This window comes from Cervus elaphus, chromosome 13 (genome assembly GCF_910594005.1).
Source record: "Cervus elaphus chromosome 13, mCerEla1.1, whole genome shotgun sequence".
In the NCBI taxonomy this organism is placed as follows: domain Eukaryota; kingdom Metazoa; phylum Chordata; class Mammalia; order Artiodactyla; family Cervidae; genus Cervus; species Cervus elaphus.
The window spans coordinates 34578312-34597670 of record NC_057827.1 but is presented as its reverse complement, the minus strand read 5'-3'; the positions used below and the strand labels follow the sequence as shown (position 1 = coordinate 34597670).

Sequence of the window (19359 nt, the reverse complement as noted above, 5' to 3'; positions counted from 1 at the left end):
AAGACATCTGGTTTGATAGTAATTATATCTTAAGGGTATTAATATCTTAGTGGCAAATAAATGCTAAATAACTTTTTTAAAATTAGTGCGCTATTTTTTAAAATGCCAAATTGGAACAATGCCATTTTCTTCTTCACATAAGATTCTACATCACTTTCTGCACAGAAATGATCAGGAACCAACAAAGTTCAATTTTAAAGCAATGTATTAAATAATTCCCCCTTCAGGATCAAAAGATAAAGCATTCAGCAATTGACTTTTCTAATCATAAATAGTAGTCTATAGTAGTATAACTCAATGAGTAATTATAAAGACATATTTAAAGTATATAGTATATATAACTTATTATACACATAACATTATAACTTCTCCTATGTTTGTTTCTAAATTTTTCTGTCTAATGGTTTTGGGAGGATTTTTTTTCTAAGAGTGAGTGAGGAGCTAGAGTCTGGAAGGGAGGGATAGGTACCAAGAGAAAAAGGGAAGGCAGAGAAAGATGCATAATGGAAAGGTCAAAGATAAGGAAGGAAGAAAGGAGGGAGAAAGAGGAGAGAAAGGAAGAGAGATACGGAGATTTATTTTCTTAATATTCCAAAAATTTTTGCTGTATCCCATATGATGGTATTACTGTTTTCAGTTTTACTGAAGACTTTAAATATGTCTTTCTAGTTACTAGCTATTACCTAAAGTCCCCTTGCAAATCAAAACCTATTAAGATATTTTTGTTTTTTGATGTTAAAATTGTCATATATAGAAATACTTAAAGATGATTTTGAACATCAGAATTTATTTAATAATCTAAAATTTTTTCCCACAGCAATTTCAGACTTTAATGTATCTGAGACCTTAAAGGAAAGATAGGAATCTAAATATACTATTGGGACAGAACTGTTAGCAAAGCTGTACTAGATGAGAAAAGCCACTATTTATTTTAAGATACTGGTCTTCTCCTTTTAATCTACTATATTGTTCAGTCGCTAAGCTGTGTCCACCTCTTCCCTGAACCCGTGGACTGTAGCCCACCCGGCTTCTCTGCCCAAGGAATTTCCTAGGCAACAATACTGGAGTGGGCTGCCATTTTGTTTTTCTCCAGGGGGTCTTCCCAACTCAGGGATCAGACCCGTGACTCCTGTGTTGGCAGATGGATTCTTCACCACTGAGCCACCAGGGAAGCCCTTCATATATTAGAGACAGTCCCTATTTCTGCAATACAGTTTTTAACTCTATTGTAATTAATGGCCATATCCTTAAGACAGATTAGTTTCTTTCCCTCAAAGAGATAGAATTCCCTGCTTATCAAATAAGGAATAAAACTAAGTCCTTCATTTTAATAAACAGTTCTTTATTTTACTCTAATTTTTAGAATTACTACTTCAATCTAAGATACTTAGTCCTTTTCCTTATTTTATTAGAAAAACGATAATTTGTCTTTTATTTGTGTATATGTTTTAGATCATGAAGAGCCCTGTGGTCCTAGTCACAGGTCATTCTGCCTGAATGGAGGACTTTGTTATGTGATACCTACTATTCCCAGCCCGTTTTGTAGGTGAGTAAAATGGACTGGGGAGAGGGTAATTTTATTTTTCATTATCTACTCACTTCTTTAAGAAGTGATAAATATTGAATAAAGAGTGAGATGAAAAAGGGTGAGGAACACTTTATATTTATATAGAAAAGATATGGTTTTAAAAAACAAAGCAAAGTGGCAAATCATCCCAAAAGCATTTATTTTGAAAATTGTAGTGGTAGTTTCAAGTCTATTAGTATTTTTTTAATAATCCATTTTAGTAAACTCTCTACAATTTTAGCAAATTAGGGAAGACAGTCTATACTTAGTATTCTGGCAAAACAGCTAGAGAATTCACTAATGTAAGAAAACATACCATGCGATATTTTGCTTTGATTTAGAATATATAAATTCATGATAACTGTGTTGGTACCAAGACTTCATTTGATATATTAAAATGAAGAGTTAAGTTTTTCTAACGGTGGGAGCAAATTTTGAAAAGAAAGGGTCTTAGCTTTTATTGTTTTAAAAGAATATGATTCACTTTGGGAGTATAGTTATAGCCAGTGATTAATAAAAGGCTTGAAAAGAGTACTTGTATAGCTGAATTCATGTGAGTTTGGATGAATAGGATTAAAGGGGGGTATAATAAACCTCTTTTAATATGTGAACTAACAACATAGTACTACCAGCAATGTTCATAGATTTTAGCAGAGCTGACATCCAAAGCTATTTTGTAGCATGTGTGTCAATTACTCTGTTTTTGTTATTTAACTGAAATGAGAGATATTTTTAAATAAAGGAATAGGAAAATGCAATTTTCAGAAAAAGAGAAGGATGTTGGGATTTAGTGTGGAGGAGGAGAGACAGAGAAATAACCTTATAATTATCTCAGGAAGTTTTTAGAAGTTTTCATGGAGGGAATAGTGACTGACTATTTTTAAAAATAGGTATTTTTTTCCTCTTAGGTGAAAAAAGAAGGGCATAGAGGAACAAATTAGCAATTATTTCTCACCTTCCAGATGCTTTACATTAGATTATATTTTAAATCCATTTACTGAAATATAATCTATGTATGATAAACAACATTCATGTAAGTGCATAACTGATGAATTTTGACTAATGTTTATACGTGTGAAACCACCAGCACCACAAAATACAGAATATTTCCATTATCTCCTCAAATTTCTTTACTGACCATTTTCTTTATTTACATTTCCATGTTTCATTCTCAGAAAAACCTTAGAGAAAAGGTGGAGAGGAGACCTAAGGAAATAGAAAAAGAAGGAGAAAATGTAAAATTAACTGACTGTATACTAAATGTCTGTTATACTGAAGTGAGTAAGTGGAAAGAAAGAGTTAAAGAGTATTGAAATATGGAAAGTCATTGAAATAGGAAGAAATCTAGTGTTTTAGTTCAGGCTACTATAGCAAAATACCATAGACTGAGTGGCTTATGAAAAACAGAAATTTATTTCTCATAGTTCTAAAGGCCAGAAGTCTGAGATCAGGGTGCCAGCCTGGTTGGTTTCTGGGGAGTGGCTGCTTCCTGGTTTGCAGATGTACCTGGGTAGAACTTTTGACTGGCAGATTTATTGTTAGGAAGAGCTGGTAAAGAGCCAGCTATCAGACTGCAGAGACAACATAGGATAGAATGAGGAGGACCTTCCTCTAGATGTAAGCAAATTACAAACCACAGGCCAGATTATTTTTGTTTTACCCTTGACTTAAGAAGGTTGTTGTTTTTGTTTTTGTTTTTTTTTTTGCTTTTTAAAAGGTTATAAAACATACTCAGAAAAATACGGAAGATTATGCCATGCATGGCAGGAAGAGAGAGTTCACTAGAGCCTCTTTCATAAGGTCACGAATCCCACTCATGAGGGGTTCCATCCTCATGACTTAATCACCTGTCAAAGCCTCTACCTCCTAATACCATCATATGGGGTTATGAAATTCAACATATGATTTTGGGAAGGGGGGGACGCAGATGTTTAGTCCATGGCACTTAGGTTGTCACTCTGCTTTTGTGTTTTATATAGATGCACTTTTAGTTTATTTTCAAAGAGTGACTAATGAAAGAGAATGGGCTGCTTTGCTGGGAATTCATGCCAGGCTTAAGAATATATCTGGTTTCTTCCTAATTTCAGACTTTAATAGTGGTAGTAATTGAGGAGTTGAAACCATGCCCCACGATTCATAATGGTTAGGACGGAAGCAAGGTCACCATGTTGCGTGATCGCAGGAGGTTCTTTGAGATTAGCACTCGCTGTACAGTGTGCATGGTATACCCTGGAGCTCTTAAACATACTGGAAGAAGGCGAAGTCAGGAGGAGCCAAAGGGCCCTTGAGAAAAAAGGAAGAAATGTAGTGACTGAATGGCAGATAAGTTTAAAATCATATTTTATAAAAATAATTGCGTATTAGAAGGCAATTTTAGGACCATGTTTCTAATTTTATTTATTTATTTATTTTATTTAATTATTTAATATATTATTAATTTATTTAATGTTTCTAATTTTAGGACCGTGTTTCTAATACAGTCCCATAGGCTATAATGCCTATATGTAAAGGCAAACTCATTTCCCATCCCAACGCATACTATTTCCTGCATTCCCTATTTCTATCAATGACAATCCGACCAACTTGTCACTGAGAAAACGGATTCATCTTCAACTGTCATTGATCCCTTGTCTGGTTGTCAGGTCATAATTCTGCCTTTGCTGTAGGTCTCTCATCTTTCTAGCCCTCTGTGTTCTTACAATCATTGTGTTAGCTCATACCTTCTTGGGAGAAGGCAATGGCAACCCAGTTCAGTGTTCTTGCCTGGAGAATCCCAGGGACAGTGGAGCCTGGTGGACTGCCGTATATGGGGTCGCACAGAATTGGTCACGACTGAAGCGACTTAGCAGCAGCAGCAGCAGCAGACCTTCTTAATCCCTGATTTGTCTATAGAAATGGTTTCCTAGCCAATTTTCTTGAACCGTAATTCTTATCACTACTTCTGCTAAAATAAAACTTCAGTGACAACCTTCATACCTACCCATCTGCCACAGATATAATAAAGTTTCACCTTTTGCCATAGCTTTTAGAGATGTCTTCTGTTTGCCCCCAAACCATCTTTGTGATCTGTTCTTCCTTGGTCTGTGTTCTACCTAGAACCATTTCCTATTTATGTTAGATACATTTTGCATTTTCTCACCCTTCCTTTTCTTCCTGTCTGTTGGCATCTCATTCCAGTATACTTGCCTGGGAAGTCCCATGGATAGAGGAGCCTTGAAGACTATAGTTCATAGGGTTGCAAAGAGTGGAACTTGACTTGTGACCGAGCACAAATGTACATGCATATTCAAATCCTACTTATATTTCAAGGTTGCCTCCTTCCTAATCACTCATCTCATCACACATCAAAATTAATCTCCTCTCTATACAGAGAAGTGTGTGGAATTTATTGCCTTATATTTTGTATCACATATATACTCATTTTCTTTATTCTACAATAAATATCTCCCATCATTCTTACCATTTAGGAAATTGCCTTGCCCATGGTAGATGACAGTTTAAATAATTGTTGATTCATCTCTGAATCAGTGGTCAGTATATTTTTCTTGCGTGAAATATATAAGTAAATTAATAAAATAGTTAGAATACTACAATGACAATAAACAAGTAGGCTTTACAAATTTAACTTACTCTTTCTTACACATTGGTCTTTTTCTTCTCTCTATTTTTTTTTTCTTCTTCTTATTTGGACTTTCAAACCAGCATCCTCTGGTTTTTCTTACCTAGTTTCTTTATTTGCTTATTTAGCACAGTGATTTTTTTTTAAGCTAATATTTTAAAGTTGAGGACTACATGATATCAGTTTGTTAGTGCTGAGATTTGCTCTGGAGCCTAATTCATGTACAGAATTTTAAATGGTCTGTGTCTACAAGAGAAGATTGTGGATTCTTTAATTGACACATGTCGAGTTTTATGTATACACTTTAGATCAGGCTTGTTATGATATGCTGTTCAAATCTCTCATATCCTTAATAATTTTATGGATATGACTTTTATTTTTCCATCCTACACTCTGTTTATTTTCATTGACATGTCTTAAAATTAATGAAAAGAACAGAAAAAAATATTAGAATAAATTGTACATAATGTGTGTAAGTATTATTTTGAAACTTGTGCTTCAGATGTGTCAGTGTGCATGTGTTTGGAGTCACATATATTATTTTTTGATTCAGTGGCTCAATGTTGTTATTTTTTTAATTGATGGTGGTATAGTGGCTAAGTTGTGTCTACCTTTTGCAACCATGTGGAGTGTAACCCCCAGGCAAGAATACTGGATAGGGTTGCCTTTTCCTTTTCTAGGGGATCTTCCAGACCCAGGGATTGAACCCAGGTCTCCTGCACTGTGGACGATTTCTTTACCAACTGAGCCACCAGGGAAACCCTATTCTTTAAAGTTGGAGTATAGTTAATTTACAATGTTGTGTTACTTTCTGTTGTCTAGCACAGTGAATCCATTATACATACACGTATATCCCCACTTTTTTAGACTCATTTCCCACATGGGTCATTACATAGTACTGAGTAGAGTTCCGTTGGGCTCTGTGTGCATGCTCAGTCACTTCAGTCGTGTCCTACTCTTTGCGACCCTATGGACTGTGGCTCCTGAGGCTCTCTGTACGTGGGATTCTGTAGGCAAGGATACTGGAGTGGGTTGCCGTGCCCTCCTCCAGGGAATCTTCTTGACTCAAGGTTCGAACTGGAGTCTCTTGCATCTCTTGCATTGCAGGCAGATTCTTGCAGGCTCAGACTCACTGAGCCACCTGGGAAGCCCCTGTGCTATATAGTAGGTCATTATTAATATTTATTTATTTTATATATGGACTTCCCTGGTAGCTCAGCTGGTAAAGAATCCACCTGCAGAGCAGGAGATCCCGGTTTGATTCCTGGCATGGGAAGATCCCCTGGAGAAGGGATAGACTACTCACTCCAGTATTCTTGGTCTTCCCTGGTGGCTCAGCTGGAAAAGAATCTGCCTGCAATGTGGGAGACGTGGGTTCGATCCCTGGGTCAGGAAGATCCCCCAGAGGAAGGCATGGCAACCCACTCCAGTATTCTTGCTGGAGAATCCCCATGGACTGAGGAGTCTGGCAGGCTACAGTCCATGGGGTGGCAAAGAGTCAGACACAGCTGAGCGACTAAGCACTGCACAGCATTTTCTATATAGTAATGTGTATATTGTGGTGGTTGTTCAGTTGCTAAGTTGTGTCCAACTGTTTGTGACCCCATGGACTGTAGAATGCCAGGCTTCTCTGTCCTTCACTAACTCACAGAATTTGCTCAAATTCATGTCCATTGAGTCAGTGATGCTATCTAACAATCTCACCTTCTGCCCCCTCCTTCTTCTTTTGCCTTCAATTGTTCCCAGAATCAGAGTCCTTTTCAATGAGTTAGCTCTTCACATCACATGGCCAAAGTATTGGAGCTTCAGCTTCAGCATCAGTGCTTCCAGAGAATAATCAAGGTTGGTTTTCTTTTAGGATTGACTGGTGTGAACTCCTTGCAGTCCAAAGGACTCTCAAGAGTCTTCTCCAGCACAGTTCAAAAGTGTGTATATGTTATGCCCTTTTCCTCTTGCCTTTAATCTTTCCTAGCATCAGGGTCTTTTCCAGTGAGTCAGTTCTTCACATCAGGTGGCCAAAGTATCGGAGCTTCAGCTTCAGCATCAGTCCTTCCAATGAATATTCAGGGTTAATTTCCTTTAGGATTGACTGGTTTGATCTCCTTGCTCTCCAAGGGACTCTGAAGAGTCTTCTCCAACACCACAGTTCAAAAGCATCAATTCTTTGGTGCTCAGCCTCCTTTATGGTCCAACTCTCACATCCATACATGACTACTGGAAAAACCATAGCTTTGACTATACAGACCCTTGTCAGCAAAGTGATGTCTCTGCTTTTTAATAAACTGTCTAGGTTGGTCTTAGCTTTTCTTCGAAGGAGCAATCATCTTTTAATTTTGTGGCTGCAGTCACCATCCGCAGTGATTTTGGAGCCCAGGAAAATGAAATCTGACAGTTCCACTTTTTTCCCATCGATTTGCCATGAAGTGATGAGATCGGATCCCACAATCTTCGTTTTTTGAATGTTGAGTTTTAAGCCATTTTTTTTCACTCTCCTCTTTGACCTTAATCAAGAGGCTCTTTAGTTCCTCTTCGCTTTCTGCTATAAGGGTGATATCATCTGCATATTTGAGGTTGTTGATAATTTCTTCTGACAATCTTGATTCTAGTTTGTGAAGTCATCTAGCCCAGCATTTTGCATGATGTAATCTGCATATAAGTTAAATAAGCAGGCTGACAATATATAGCCTTGACATACTCCTTTCCCAATTTTGAACCAGTCCTTTTTTCCATGTCCAGTTCTAACTGTTGCTTCTTGACCTGCATACAGATTTCTCAGGAGGCAGGTAAGGTGGTCTGGTATTCCCATCTCTTCAAAAATATTCCATAGTTTGTTGTGATCCATACAGTAAAAGGCCTTAGTGTAGTCAATGAAGCAGAAGTAGATTTTTTTTTTGGAATTCCCTTGCTTTTTCTATGATCCAACGGATGTTGGCAATTTGATCTCTGGTTCCTCTGCCTTTTCTAAATCCAGCTTATACATCTGGAAGTTCTTGGTTCACATAGGGCTGAAGCCTCGCCTGAAAGATTTTGAGCATAATCTTGCTAGTTCGTGAAATGAGTGCAATTATACGGTAATTTTACCATTCTTTGGCATTGCCTTTCTTTGGTATTGGAATAAAAGCTGACCTTTTCCCATCCTGAGGCCACTGCTGAGTTTTCCAAATTTGCTGGCAAATTGAGTACAGCACTTTAAGAGCATCATCTTTTAGGATTTTAAATAGCTCAGCTGGAATTCCATCAGCTCCACTAACTTTGTTCATAGCCACATTTCCTAAGGCCCACTTGACCTCACACTCCAGGATGTATGGATCCAGGTGAGTGATCACACCATTGTGGTTATCTGAGTCATTAAGAGCTTTTTTGTACAGTTCTTCTGTGTATTCTTGCCACCTCTTCTTAATCTCTCTGCTCTGTTAAGTCCTGGCTATTTTTGTCGTTTATTGTGCCCTCTTTGCATGAAATGTTCCCTTTGTATCTTGCATTTTCTTAAAGAGATCTCTAGTCTTTCCCATTCTATTGTTTTCCTCTGTTTCTTTGCATTGTTCACTTAAGAAGGATTTCTTATTTCTCCTTTCTATTCTCTGGAACTCTGCATTCAATTGGGTTTATCTTTCCCTTTCTCCTTTACCTTTCGCTTCTCTTCTTTTCTCAGTTATTTGTAAGGCCTCCTCAGACAACCACTTCGCCTCCTTGCATTTCTTTTTCTTGGGAATGGCATTGGTCACCACCTCCTGTACAATGTTACAAACCGCTGCCCATAGTTCTTCAGGCACTCTATCAGATCTAATCCCTTGAATCTATTCGTCACCTCTACCATATTATCATAAGAGATTTGATTTAGGTCATATGAATGGCCTAGTGGTTTTCCCTACTTTCTTCAGTTTGAGCCTGAATTTTGTAATAAAGAGCTCATGATCTGAGCCACAGTCAGCTCCCAGTCTTGTTTTTGCTGACTGTGTAGAGCTTTTCCATCTTTGGCTGAAAAGACTGTAATCAATCTGGTTTCAGTATTGTCCACCTGGAGATGTCCATGTGTAGAGTCGCCTCTTGTGTTGTTGGAAGACGGTGTTTGCTATGACCAATGCGTCAATGCATTCTCTTGCCAAAACTCTGTTAGCTTTTGCCCTGCTTTATTTTGTGCTCCAAGGCCAAACTAGACTGTTACTCCAGGTATCTCTTGACTTCCTACTTTTGCATTCCAGTCCTCTATGATGAAAAGGGCCTCTTTTTTGGTGTTAGTTCTAGGTGGTCTTGTAGGTCTTCATAGAATCGTTCAACTTCATCTTCTTCAGCATCAGTGGTTGGGGCATAGACTTGGAATACTGTGATGTTGAATGGTTTGCACTCGTTTGAGTTCACTGATTCCTAAAATGTCAATGTTCACTCTTGCCATCTCCTGTTTGATCATGTCCAATTTACCTTGATTCATGGACCTAACATTCCAGGTTCCTATGCAATATTATTCTCTTATTACCTTTTAAACATCTGAAAAGTCTGTATCTATAGTGATGGTCACCTTTTAATTTCTGATATAAATGTTTTGTGTTTTTTCTTTTTTTCCTAGAGGTTTATTATTTTTTTCAACACCAGTTTTAAGCTTTGCTCATTTTTCTCAATTGCATTTTTGTTTCCTATTTCATTGATTTTTTTTCCCCAGTGAGATTTTAAAATTAGTAATTTACCTCAGTCCCCATCCCAAATCGCATAACTTCACATCAATTCAGCCCTTAGCCTGAGCCTCATGACCAGTTGTTTTTATGTAGGATAAATCAAAGATAGTAGTCAACTTTTTCCATTTAACATTATCTCATAAATGCTTTTTTTTAAATTGCCTTATCTTCTTGATGTCATTTCTAATGAAGTATAGTTGACATGCAACATTCCATTCATTTCAGATGTATAGCATAATGATTTGACATTCATATGCATGAATATTGGTGTCTGTGTCCTTAAATTAGGGAAGTTTCAGCCATTGTTTCTTTGAATAAGCTTTCTGCCCCTTTTTCTCTTGCTCTTCTCCTTCTGAGACCCCTATGATGTAAATTCTATTATATTTGATGTTGTCCCATTGGTCCTTTAAGCTGTCTTCTCTTTTTAAAATCTTTTCTTTTTTTTTTTTTTCTGCTCTGTTTTGGTGAGTCCCACAGAGTGTCCTGTACCCTAGAACACTGATTATTTCTCCTTCATCTAGTCTGCTGTTGAACCCCTCTAATGTATTTTTTTAGTTGATTGATTGTATTCTTCAGCTTTCTGACTTCTGTTTGGTACTTTCTTAGATTTTCTATTTCTTTGTTGAAGTTATCTCTGTGTTTATCCTTTCTTCTTCCAAGTTTGGTGTCTTTATGACTATTACTTTTAACTGTTTAGTAGGTAAATGACTTATCGCTATTTCACTTAGGTTTTTTTGTTTTCCTGGAGTTCAGCTTATTCTTTCATTTGGAACATATTCCTTTGTTTCCTCATTTTGCTTGGCTCTGTATTTGTTTCTATGTATTAGGCAAGATAGCTCTCTCTCCCAATTTTGAAGGAGTGGCTTTGCGTAGGAGATGAACCTTACTGTTTAACTTTGCCCTGGATCTTTATTGTCTCTTCAGCTGCCTTGCTGTTGTTTCAGACCTGTGAGGCTTGGAAATGCGTTCCCCTCTGGCCAACAGAGCCTGACAGTCAAGGGGCATCCCCTGGGGAGAGGGCTCCACGTGACTACCGGTTCTGGCAGGACCTAGGGACAAGCCCTGGGAATGGGACACTTGCCTGTCACCTCTGTCAGGTTAGCACTTGCATTTATTTCTTTTAAATTACTTAAGGATATTTCCTGACACATAGTGAACAATCAACAAATATTTGTGGAATGAATAAGCAGCTTTGTACATATGGAGTGGAGCTTTCTTTTCAGTTTTTTTCTTAGGGTAACTTTCTGGGCCTGGAACAGTCATAGAGTATATATTCTTGCCTGGGAAATCCCATGGACAGAGGAGCCTGGTGGGATACAGTCCACGGGGTCCAAAAGAATTGGACAGGACTTACCAACTAAATAACAACAACAATGTAACAACATATTTTCATAGCAGACAGTGTTGAGTTTTGTTTAAGAACACAGGGTCTAGACTTCAGCATAGCTGTAAGACTGTCTTTGCCCATACAAGCTGTATACTTGTGGACTATTTGCCTCACTTCTTTGAGTCACATTTGACTCATCTATGAAATTAGAGAAACAAACTCCTCTTGCCCAAAGATGTTATGAAAAATCTAAGCACAAGTAGTGTTGGCTAATATCTGCTCGTTATTTCTTTTTTTGTACTTTCTTTGGGTTTGATTTTCTCTTCATTCTTTAGTTCCTTGAATTCATCATTGGATGTTACTGCTTACACAATGCTGAAGTATATAACTGTGTGTATAAATCTGCACATGTGTGAAATTACTTATCTGTAAAGTAAATTCCTAGAGGTAAGATTTCAGGGTTGAGGATACATACTTTTGTGCTTTTAATAGGTATCGCCAAATATTTCTCTATGGGGATTAAAATATTATTTTGAACTCCCACCAGTAATGTATTTGAGTAACTGTTTCCATTACAACAGAGTTGTCAAACTTCTGGATTTTTGCAAATATGATAGACTAAAACCATAGTATCTCAGTGTTCTTTTCCTTTATATTTTCCTAATTATAAGTAAAGTCAGACATCTTTCATTGCTTAAATACTAATTATCTTTTTTGATAAACATTTGTTCACATATTTTCTTATTTTTAAAAATTGGGTTATTGATCCTTTTTATTTCTAGAACTTGTCTTATATTGGGGAGGTTAGCCTTTTATGTATAATATCAATTTAAAATAATTATTTACAGTTTATTATTTTTTTTTTACCTATCCTATGGTGTTTACTTTTCCATGCAGTAGTTCTTTTATTTGTCTGCAGTCAAAATTTTCAGTCTTTTGTTTTTTTCTTAAACTTCAAATTTAAGTCATACTTAGAAAAGTCTTTCTTACTCCAAGATTATAAAGAATTTTCCCATGTTTGTTTCAGGTTGTTTTTTAAAAATTAAAAATTTATTCTACTTAGAATATGTATATGATCCAGATTTATCTTCTTCAATATAACTACCCAGTCCTCTCAACATTATTGATTTAATGTCATAATTCCCATTAGAATGTCATCCTCATGAGGACAAGAACTTTTACTCATGTTTACTGCTGGAATTGTGCCTGAAACATAATAGGTACTCAATAAGTATTTATTAAAAGCTTGAATTCCTCTACTGATTTGAAATGCCAACTTTGTTATATACTAAGTTTCAAATATAAGTATTTGAATTCTTTCTGGAATTTCTCTCATTTCCCTTTGGCCTGTTCATGTGCCGGTAGCAACTTCTTTTAATTGTTAGATCTTTATAGTGAGATTTAATATATAGTAAGTCTAGGTTTTGCATCACCACACCTGTAATCACCCTTGCTTTTTAATTTTTTCATATGAACTTTAGAATTAATTTATCTGTCCAGAAAGAAAAACTCTGGATTTTTTTGAGTGGGTAATTGCATTAAATTGATACATTCACATATGGGCAATTTTTTTTTATTAATTGCATTAAATTGATACATTCATGTAAGGAAAAAAATTTTTATAGTGCTGAGTCTTTTTATCCAAGAATAATACGTATCTTCTTATTTATTCAAATTCCTTTTTGTGTCCTTTAGGGGTGTTTAAAAAACATTTTATATAAATTTTGCACATTTCTCTAGTTTTTTCCTATAGATTTTATGTTTTGCTGCAAATATAAATCGTTTTACACATAAACTTAATAAGTATCATGTTACTCCTATATTTAAAACTCTTCAATGACTTTCCATTTCACTCACATAAAGACCAGAGGCTTAAGTGGCTGTCGTAATTCTCTACCTTCGTATCCTATTTCTCTCCTGTTGTTCAATCTACTTCAGCCACGCTGGCATCCTTGGTGTTCCCCAATGCCAAGAAAGTTCCTGACTTTAAGATAATGTCCTGGTTTTTCCTTCTGTGATAGAATGCTCTTCTTCAAGATATCTTTATGGCTAACTCCCTCACATCATTCATCTCGTCACTGTCAACTTCTGGACCACTATTTAAAAAATGAAACCTATTCTTCCATTTCCACTCTTCCTTTAGCCACATCTCTTATCATCTACTAACATGCTATCTGATTTTTAATTTATTTTTAAAATAATTTTTGTTTATTTTATTTTTGATTGTGCTGGATCTTCATTACTACACAGACTTTTCTCTGATGGTGGCGAGCAGAGGCTACTCTCTACTTGTGGTGCGTGGGCTTTTCATTGCAGTGGCTTCTCTTGTTGCGGAGCATGGGCTCTAGGCTGTGCGGACTTCACTAGTTGTGGCACATGGGCTCAGTAGTTGCAGCTCCTGGGCTCTAGAGCACAGGCTGATTAGTTGTGGCACACAGGCTTAGTTACTCCACGGCATGTGAGATCTTCCCAGATCAGGGATCAAACCTGTGTCTCTTTCATTGGCAGGCAGATTCTTTATCACTGAGTCACCAGGAAAGTCCTTGTTTACTTTATTACTTACTATCTCCCCAAGATCAATTATAAACTCCATGGTTTTTTAAATTTAAAAATTTAAGAATTTTTATTTTATTCAGTGATGTTTCCCATGAATCTAGAACAAGTGTTCAATAATTATCTTTTGAATGAATGGAGGCCCAGCTATTCTGCTAAATTCTTTTATTGTTTGTAATATTTTTTCAGTTGATTCTCTTGGTTTTCTCATCATGTACAATGGAAAACTGATAGAGTGATCTGGTACCCAATTCAAGCATTATATTTTCTATAAAGCTTTTCCAAGTAGAATTAACTGGCCTCCATTTTACACTCTGTGGCAGAGTCTATTAGTGTTCAATAAATATCTTTGGGGTCTTCTACATTTCCCAGCCCCACTTGTCGATAGGTTGGATCCATGAGATTGACTTCTGGGACAGAGTGTTATGGGAAGGGATTCAGGCCACTTCCAAACCTAGCCCCAGACAACTGTTTCCTGAAAAACTCCAGCCTATCTTTTTCCTACTTAAATCTGTTACCTTGGAGGACATGTTTTCAAGGTAGTAGATTTAAGGGATGGAGAAGGGCTGCCTGTGAATGAAACAGTGTCTTTTGTCTTTCTTTGTATTAAGCCGCCAATTTGAGGATTACCCTAAATATCAGCTAGTAATTGTATGCTCACGTACTCAGACATGTTTCAGACATCTTTATGACTCTTTATGTCACTTAAATGACTTCTGTATATGCTGCTCCCTAATAGAATAATAAGCCCCTTGGAGGAAATGCATCTTCTTATTTGTCTTTGAATTGCCTCCATCCAGTATAAGTCCTGGAATATAATAAATGCTAAAAGAAAAAAAAAATTTTTGGTAAAATGTTGATGAGGAAAGCCAGGATGGAGAAGAATTTGGAAATCTTATCACTGAAAAATAGGGATATTTAATACCAAGTAATCAAAGCTAAGATAAAATAAATTCTGTGAGGAAGATGTTTACAATAGATTGGATTTGAAAATAAAAGTTATTTGTAATTTTCTACAGAGATGTATTGAATTTTTTTTTTGCCCTTTTTTAGCTTATACATTTCCTTCTCTCATTAAGTTAATAAAAAACCAGTGCTTCTAAAAATCTCATAAAATTTTCTTAGTCTAATAAAGTATTAGAATGGGAAGGGCTCAAATGAGGGGAAGGCCATGAAAAGAAGCCTTAAAAATATCATTAAATTAATTTCCTCAGTTTTACACCTGCCTCATCCTTTTTACAAAGCATCTCGACCAATATGTGTTAAATAGAAATTCAAAATATAGAGCTAATTATGGCCATCAAGAAAAAAATGTGTAAATCTTATATCTATAGATCTTTATGATGCAATTCTTATAACACATTTCACTGGGAATATTTGAGGTTTGATCTAGGACCTGTTCATTCTTCATTCTGATACAACCATTTTATCTGATTTCTACCAAGACAGTACAAGCAGATGTAGTAATAACAAATGTAATATTGAGATCTAATACTATCATTATATAGATAAACCATTCACTAGTTGCTGTAAAAATAAATTATTATAAACAAGAATTGGGCACTATTTTCCAGTTTTGTGAGTGAATCTCTTTTCTGTTACGTGTAAGGGGTAGCTTATGTCAAGGACTATATCTGATTTCCTGACCTTTCACTAATGTTTTCTTTTGTCAGCAGTATCTCTTTATTCCACTGTCTTATGTAATCAAGCACATCAGTTAAAAAGCCAAATGAAGTTTTTTAATAATATGAAGATTTAAATTTCAAACTCTTGTAATTAAAAAGAAAATGAACTACCCAGTAAAGTTTGTACACCTAGGCCATAAAATAAGTAGCCTTATGAAATACTGTGTAACCATATAACCGTATTATCACAACCTGGAGATCTTCTCTTGGTCTCCATGCTTTCAAACCTAATTATGCCTAGTGTGGTATGTGTGTATGAGTCACTCTGTCGTGTCTGACTCTTTGTGACACTATGGACTGTAGCCCGCCAAGCTCCTCTGTCTATGGATTTCCCAGACAAGAATACTGGAGTGGATAGCCATTTCCTTCTCCAGGGGAACTTCCCAACCCAGAGATTGAACCCAGTCCCAACACTGCAGGCAGATTCTTTACCTTCTGAGCCAACGGAGAAGCCCCATGCATAGCATCGCGGGGGGAGGGGGTTCTCATCTCTCATGAACACTAACTGGACCTGTAGAGACTAATAACTAAAATAACCATTCCAGTTTATTAATTTTTGAGTGGTAGTTAACACAGACTTGAGTTAATGTGAGTCAGGTATTTTCTCTGTGTTGACTTATAAATGGGAAGTCAAGTTTATAATTAGAACATTGTTTAGGGAATATAGAGTGGGAACAAAATTATATAAATTGGATTTGTCACTAGCCTGTTGCATTCATTTCCATAAGAGGAATAATCTTACCTAGGACTGTAATGCTTGAAGTCTGGCCCATAACTTCTCTATTAGTGCTTAGATGAGTACTGCTAAAGTTTGCCTCTTGTGCTCTTTTTTCCTGGGTTTCTCTTGCTGACCAACAGCTCCTCAGATTGAGAGGCTTTTTCTTTAGATATGTTAATATATATACAGCCATTCTCCATTTTTTAAAGGACCTTGGCTTTGTTCATCTCTGATTCATAGACTTTATAATTTAGCTTTTGTTAAATAACCTTGTTTCATTCATTTATCAGTAGTGTAGAGCATCTTACTTAATACACAGTAAGTGTATTACTTACTTGTACTTAATACACAGTCTAAATATAGTTGAGGTGTGTTGCAAGTATTACATATCTTGTATTTTTTTTTTCCTTTGTGTCCTTTAGCCCATGACTACCAACAATATGAGTCTTGTGGCTAGTACTGTTTAAAGTGACTGAACATGAAGGTAGAATTTCATTTTAATTTATAAGCCTTTTAACTACCTCTGTATTATATTTGTAGTTTTTGCTCCAAGGATATATACAGGTTTAACTTCACAGTTAATATAATCATGACTAACTTTCACTTCATATAAGATGCAGAAATCTTGCCAACCATATTGTTCCACTTGATTCCCTATTCTTCATGCCGTCATTATCCTAACAAATGCATCTACATAAGTCTGTAAGCTCCACAATACAGTATTTTTGGTTTAAATAGTCATGTGTATTTTTCTAAATGGAGATTTAAGTGACACTGTTTTTTAAGTGTTTCCAGTGCTTATTCCTTTCTATAGATTTGTCTCCATCTAGTTATTTCCCCTGAGTCTGGAGACCTTCCTTTTTATTTTTCTTACAAAACAGGCTGCTGACCATGAGTTATCTTTTTTTTCTTGTATCTAAAAATGTCTTTATATTGCCTTCAGTCTTTTTCTTAACAGCTTCATTGAGATATAATTAGCATATCATATAATTTGCCCATTTAAATAAATAGTCCAATGTTTTTTTGTATGTTCACAGTGTTATGCAATCAACTATCACTGTAATCTAATTTTAGGACATTTTCATCCTCTCCTAAAAGCTTCCCTGGTGGCTCAGATGGTAAAGAATCTGTGAACCTGCCTGCAATGTGGGAGACCAGGGTTCGATCCTTGTGTCAGGAAGATTCCCTGGAGAAGGGAATGGCAGCCCACTCCAGTATTCTTGCCTGGAGAATTCCATGGACAGAGGAGCCTGGCGGGCTACAGTCCATGGGGTCCAAAGAGTCAGACACAAACTGAGTGACTAACACGTTCACTTTCACACTTAGAAGTACACCACAAACATTTGTAATTAATCCCTATTCTCCATTACATAATTAGTCTACTTTCAGTATCATTATCCTATTTTGGATATTTAATACAAATGGAATGAGACAATAAGGGTTATTTTGTGAATGACTTGTTTGACTTAGCCTAAGTTATTTTATGTTGTAGAGTTATCTATTTTGTAGCATGTCTCAGTACTTTATTTTTATCACCAAATGATGTTGTATTGTGTAGATATACATTTTATTTCTCCACTTACTGGTTAATGAACCTTTGAGAATTTTCCTACTTTTGGGCTATTATGAGTAGTGCTGCTGTTATTGCCTTCATATTTAAAGGGTATTTCTGCAAAATACAGAGCTCTGTGTTCAGTTTTTTTTTTTTTTTTCACACTTTAAATATTTCCTTCTACTGTCTTCTGGTCTCTATGAGTTCTGATGCAAAGTCAGCTATCATTCATATTACTATATTCCCATATGTACTATGTTGTTCTCTCTGATTACTTTCAAGATTTTCTATTTTTTCCCTCCAGCCATTTAACTATGATGTGCCTAAGTTTTCTTGGTGTATGCAGTTTCAATATGCAAATTTATCTTTCACTAAAGTTGGGAAATTTGAGGGCATCATTTCTTTAAATATTCTTTCCTGCCCCATTCTCTAATTTTTCTCCTTTTGGGGTCTCCAATTGCAAGTATGTTGACCTTTCAATACTGTTCCATAAATCATTGGATTTTTCTTTCTTTTTTAAAAAAAATCTTTCTGTATTTGAAACAGATAGTTTGTAATGATCTGTGTTTAAGTTCACTGACCCTCCTGTTATTTACAATCTGCTGTTAAGGTCATCTAATAAATTTTTTATTTCATATATTATTTTATGAGTTCTAAAATTTCCATGTTAATTATTTTTTTCATATTTCCTATTTTTCTGCTGAGCTATCTTATTTCTTCATTGATTATATTTTCTTTTATGTCCTTGAGCATTAAACCTTGGGATTTAAAATTCTTGTCTGCTTATTTGAGTGTCTAGGTCATCTCAGGGTCAGACTCCAGTTGATTTTCTTTACACTGAGTGCTGTTACTGTAACATACATGTCCTAGTAAGGGAGGAGAAAAATCTTTCCTCTACCCATCTTAGGTTTATTGGTTGGGGCCTTGCAAATTAGACTGACAAAAAGAGAAAAACAGAAGTTTACAAATGCATGTTTTCTGAATAAATACATGAGACCATTTGGTGGTGAGTAACTCAAAGGGTTGGTTTAAACTTGGGGTTTCTATAACATCTGAACAAAAAACAATAAATTTGTAGAGAAGTGACAGGACAAGGAGAGATTTTAGACTTTAAGGATGGCAAACTATGGAAAAGTATATGGGAAAACTAATGGAAGATAAACAATATTGTATATGCAGATGATACCACTGTAATGGCAGAAAGTGAAGAGAAACCAAAGAGCCTCTTGATGAGGGTAAAAGAAGAGAGTGAAAACCTGGCTTAAAACTCAGCATTCAAAAACCTAAGATCATGTCATCTGGTCCAATCACTTCATGGCAAATAGGTTGGGAAAAAGTGGAAACAATGACAGATTTCGTTTTCTTGGGCTCCAAAATCACTGCGAATGGTGACTGCAGCTGTGAAATTAAAAGATGCTTGCTCCTTGCAAGAAAAGCTATGACAATCCTAGACAAAAGTAGAGGCATCATTTTGTTGACTGAGGTCCGTCTAGTCAAAGCTATGGTTTTTCCAGCAGTCATGTATGGGTGTTGGACCATAAAGAATGCTGAGTGCCAAAGAATTGATGCTTTCAAATTGTGGTGCAGGAGGTGACTCTTGAGAGTCCTTTGGATGGATATGAGTCTGAGCAATGCCAAAGAATGTTCAAACGACCACACAGTTGCACT

The 19359-nt window shown here is 36.1% G+C and overlaps 1 protein-coding gene across 11 annotated transcripts in view; it reads left to right on the top strand.

Moving 5' to 3' along the window:
• The window catches only part of NRG4 (neuregulin 4), a 102020-nt gene that overhangs the window by 37115 nt on the left and 45546 nt on the right, over positions 1-19359 (top strand). For all 11 annotated transcript variants that reach the window (XM_043921857.1, XM_043921856.1, XM_043921854.1 and 8 more), the window contains one exon: positions 1453-1546. In XM_043921857.1, coding sequence (XP_043777792.1) covers positions 1453-1546 — 94 coding nt within the window. The remainder of the gene's footprint in view (positions 1-1452; positions 1547-19359) is intronic.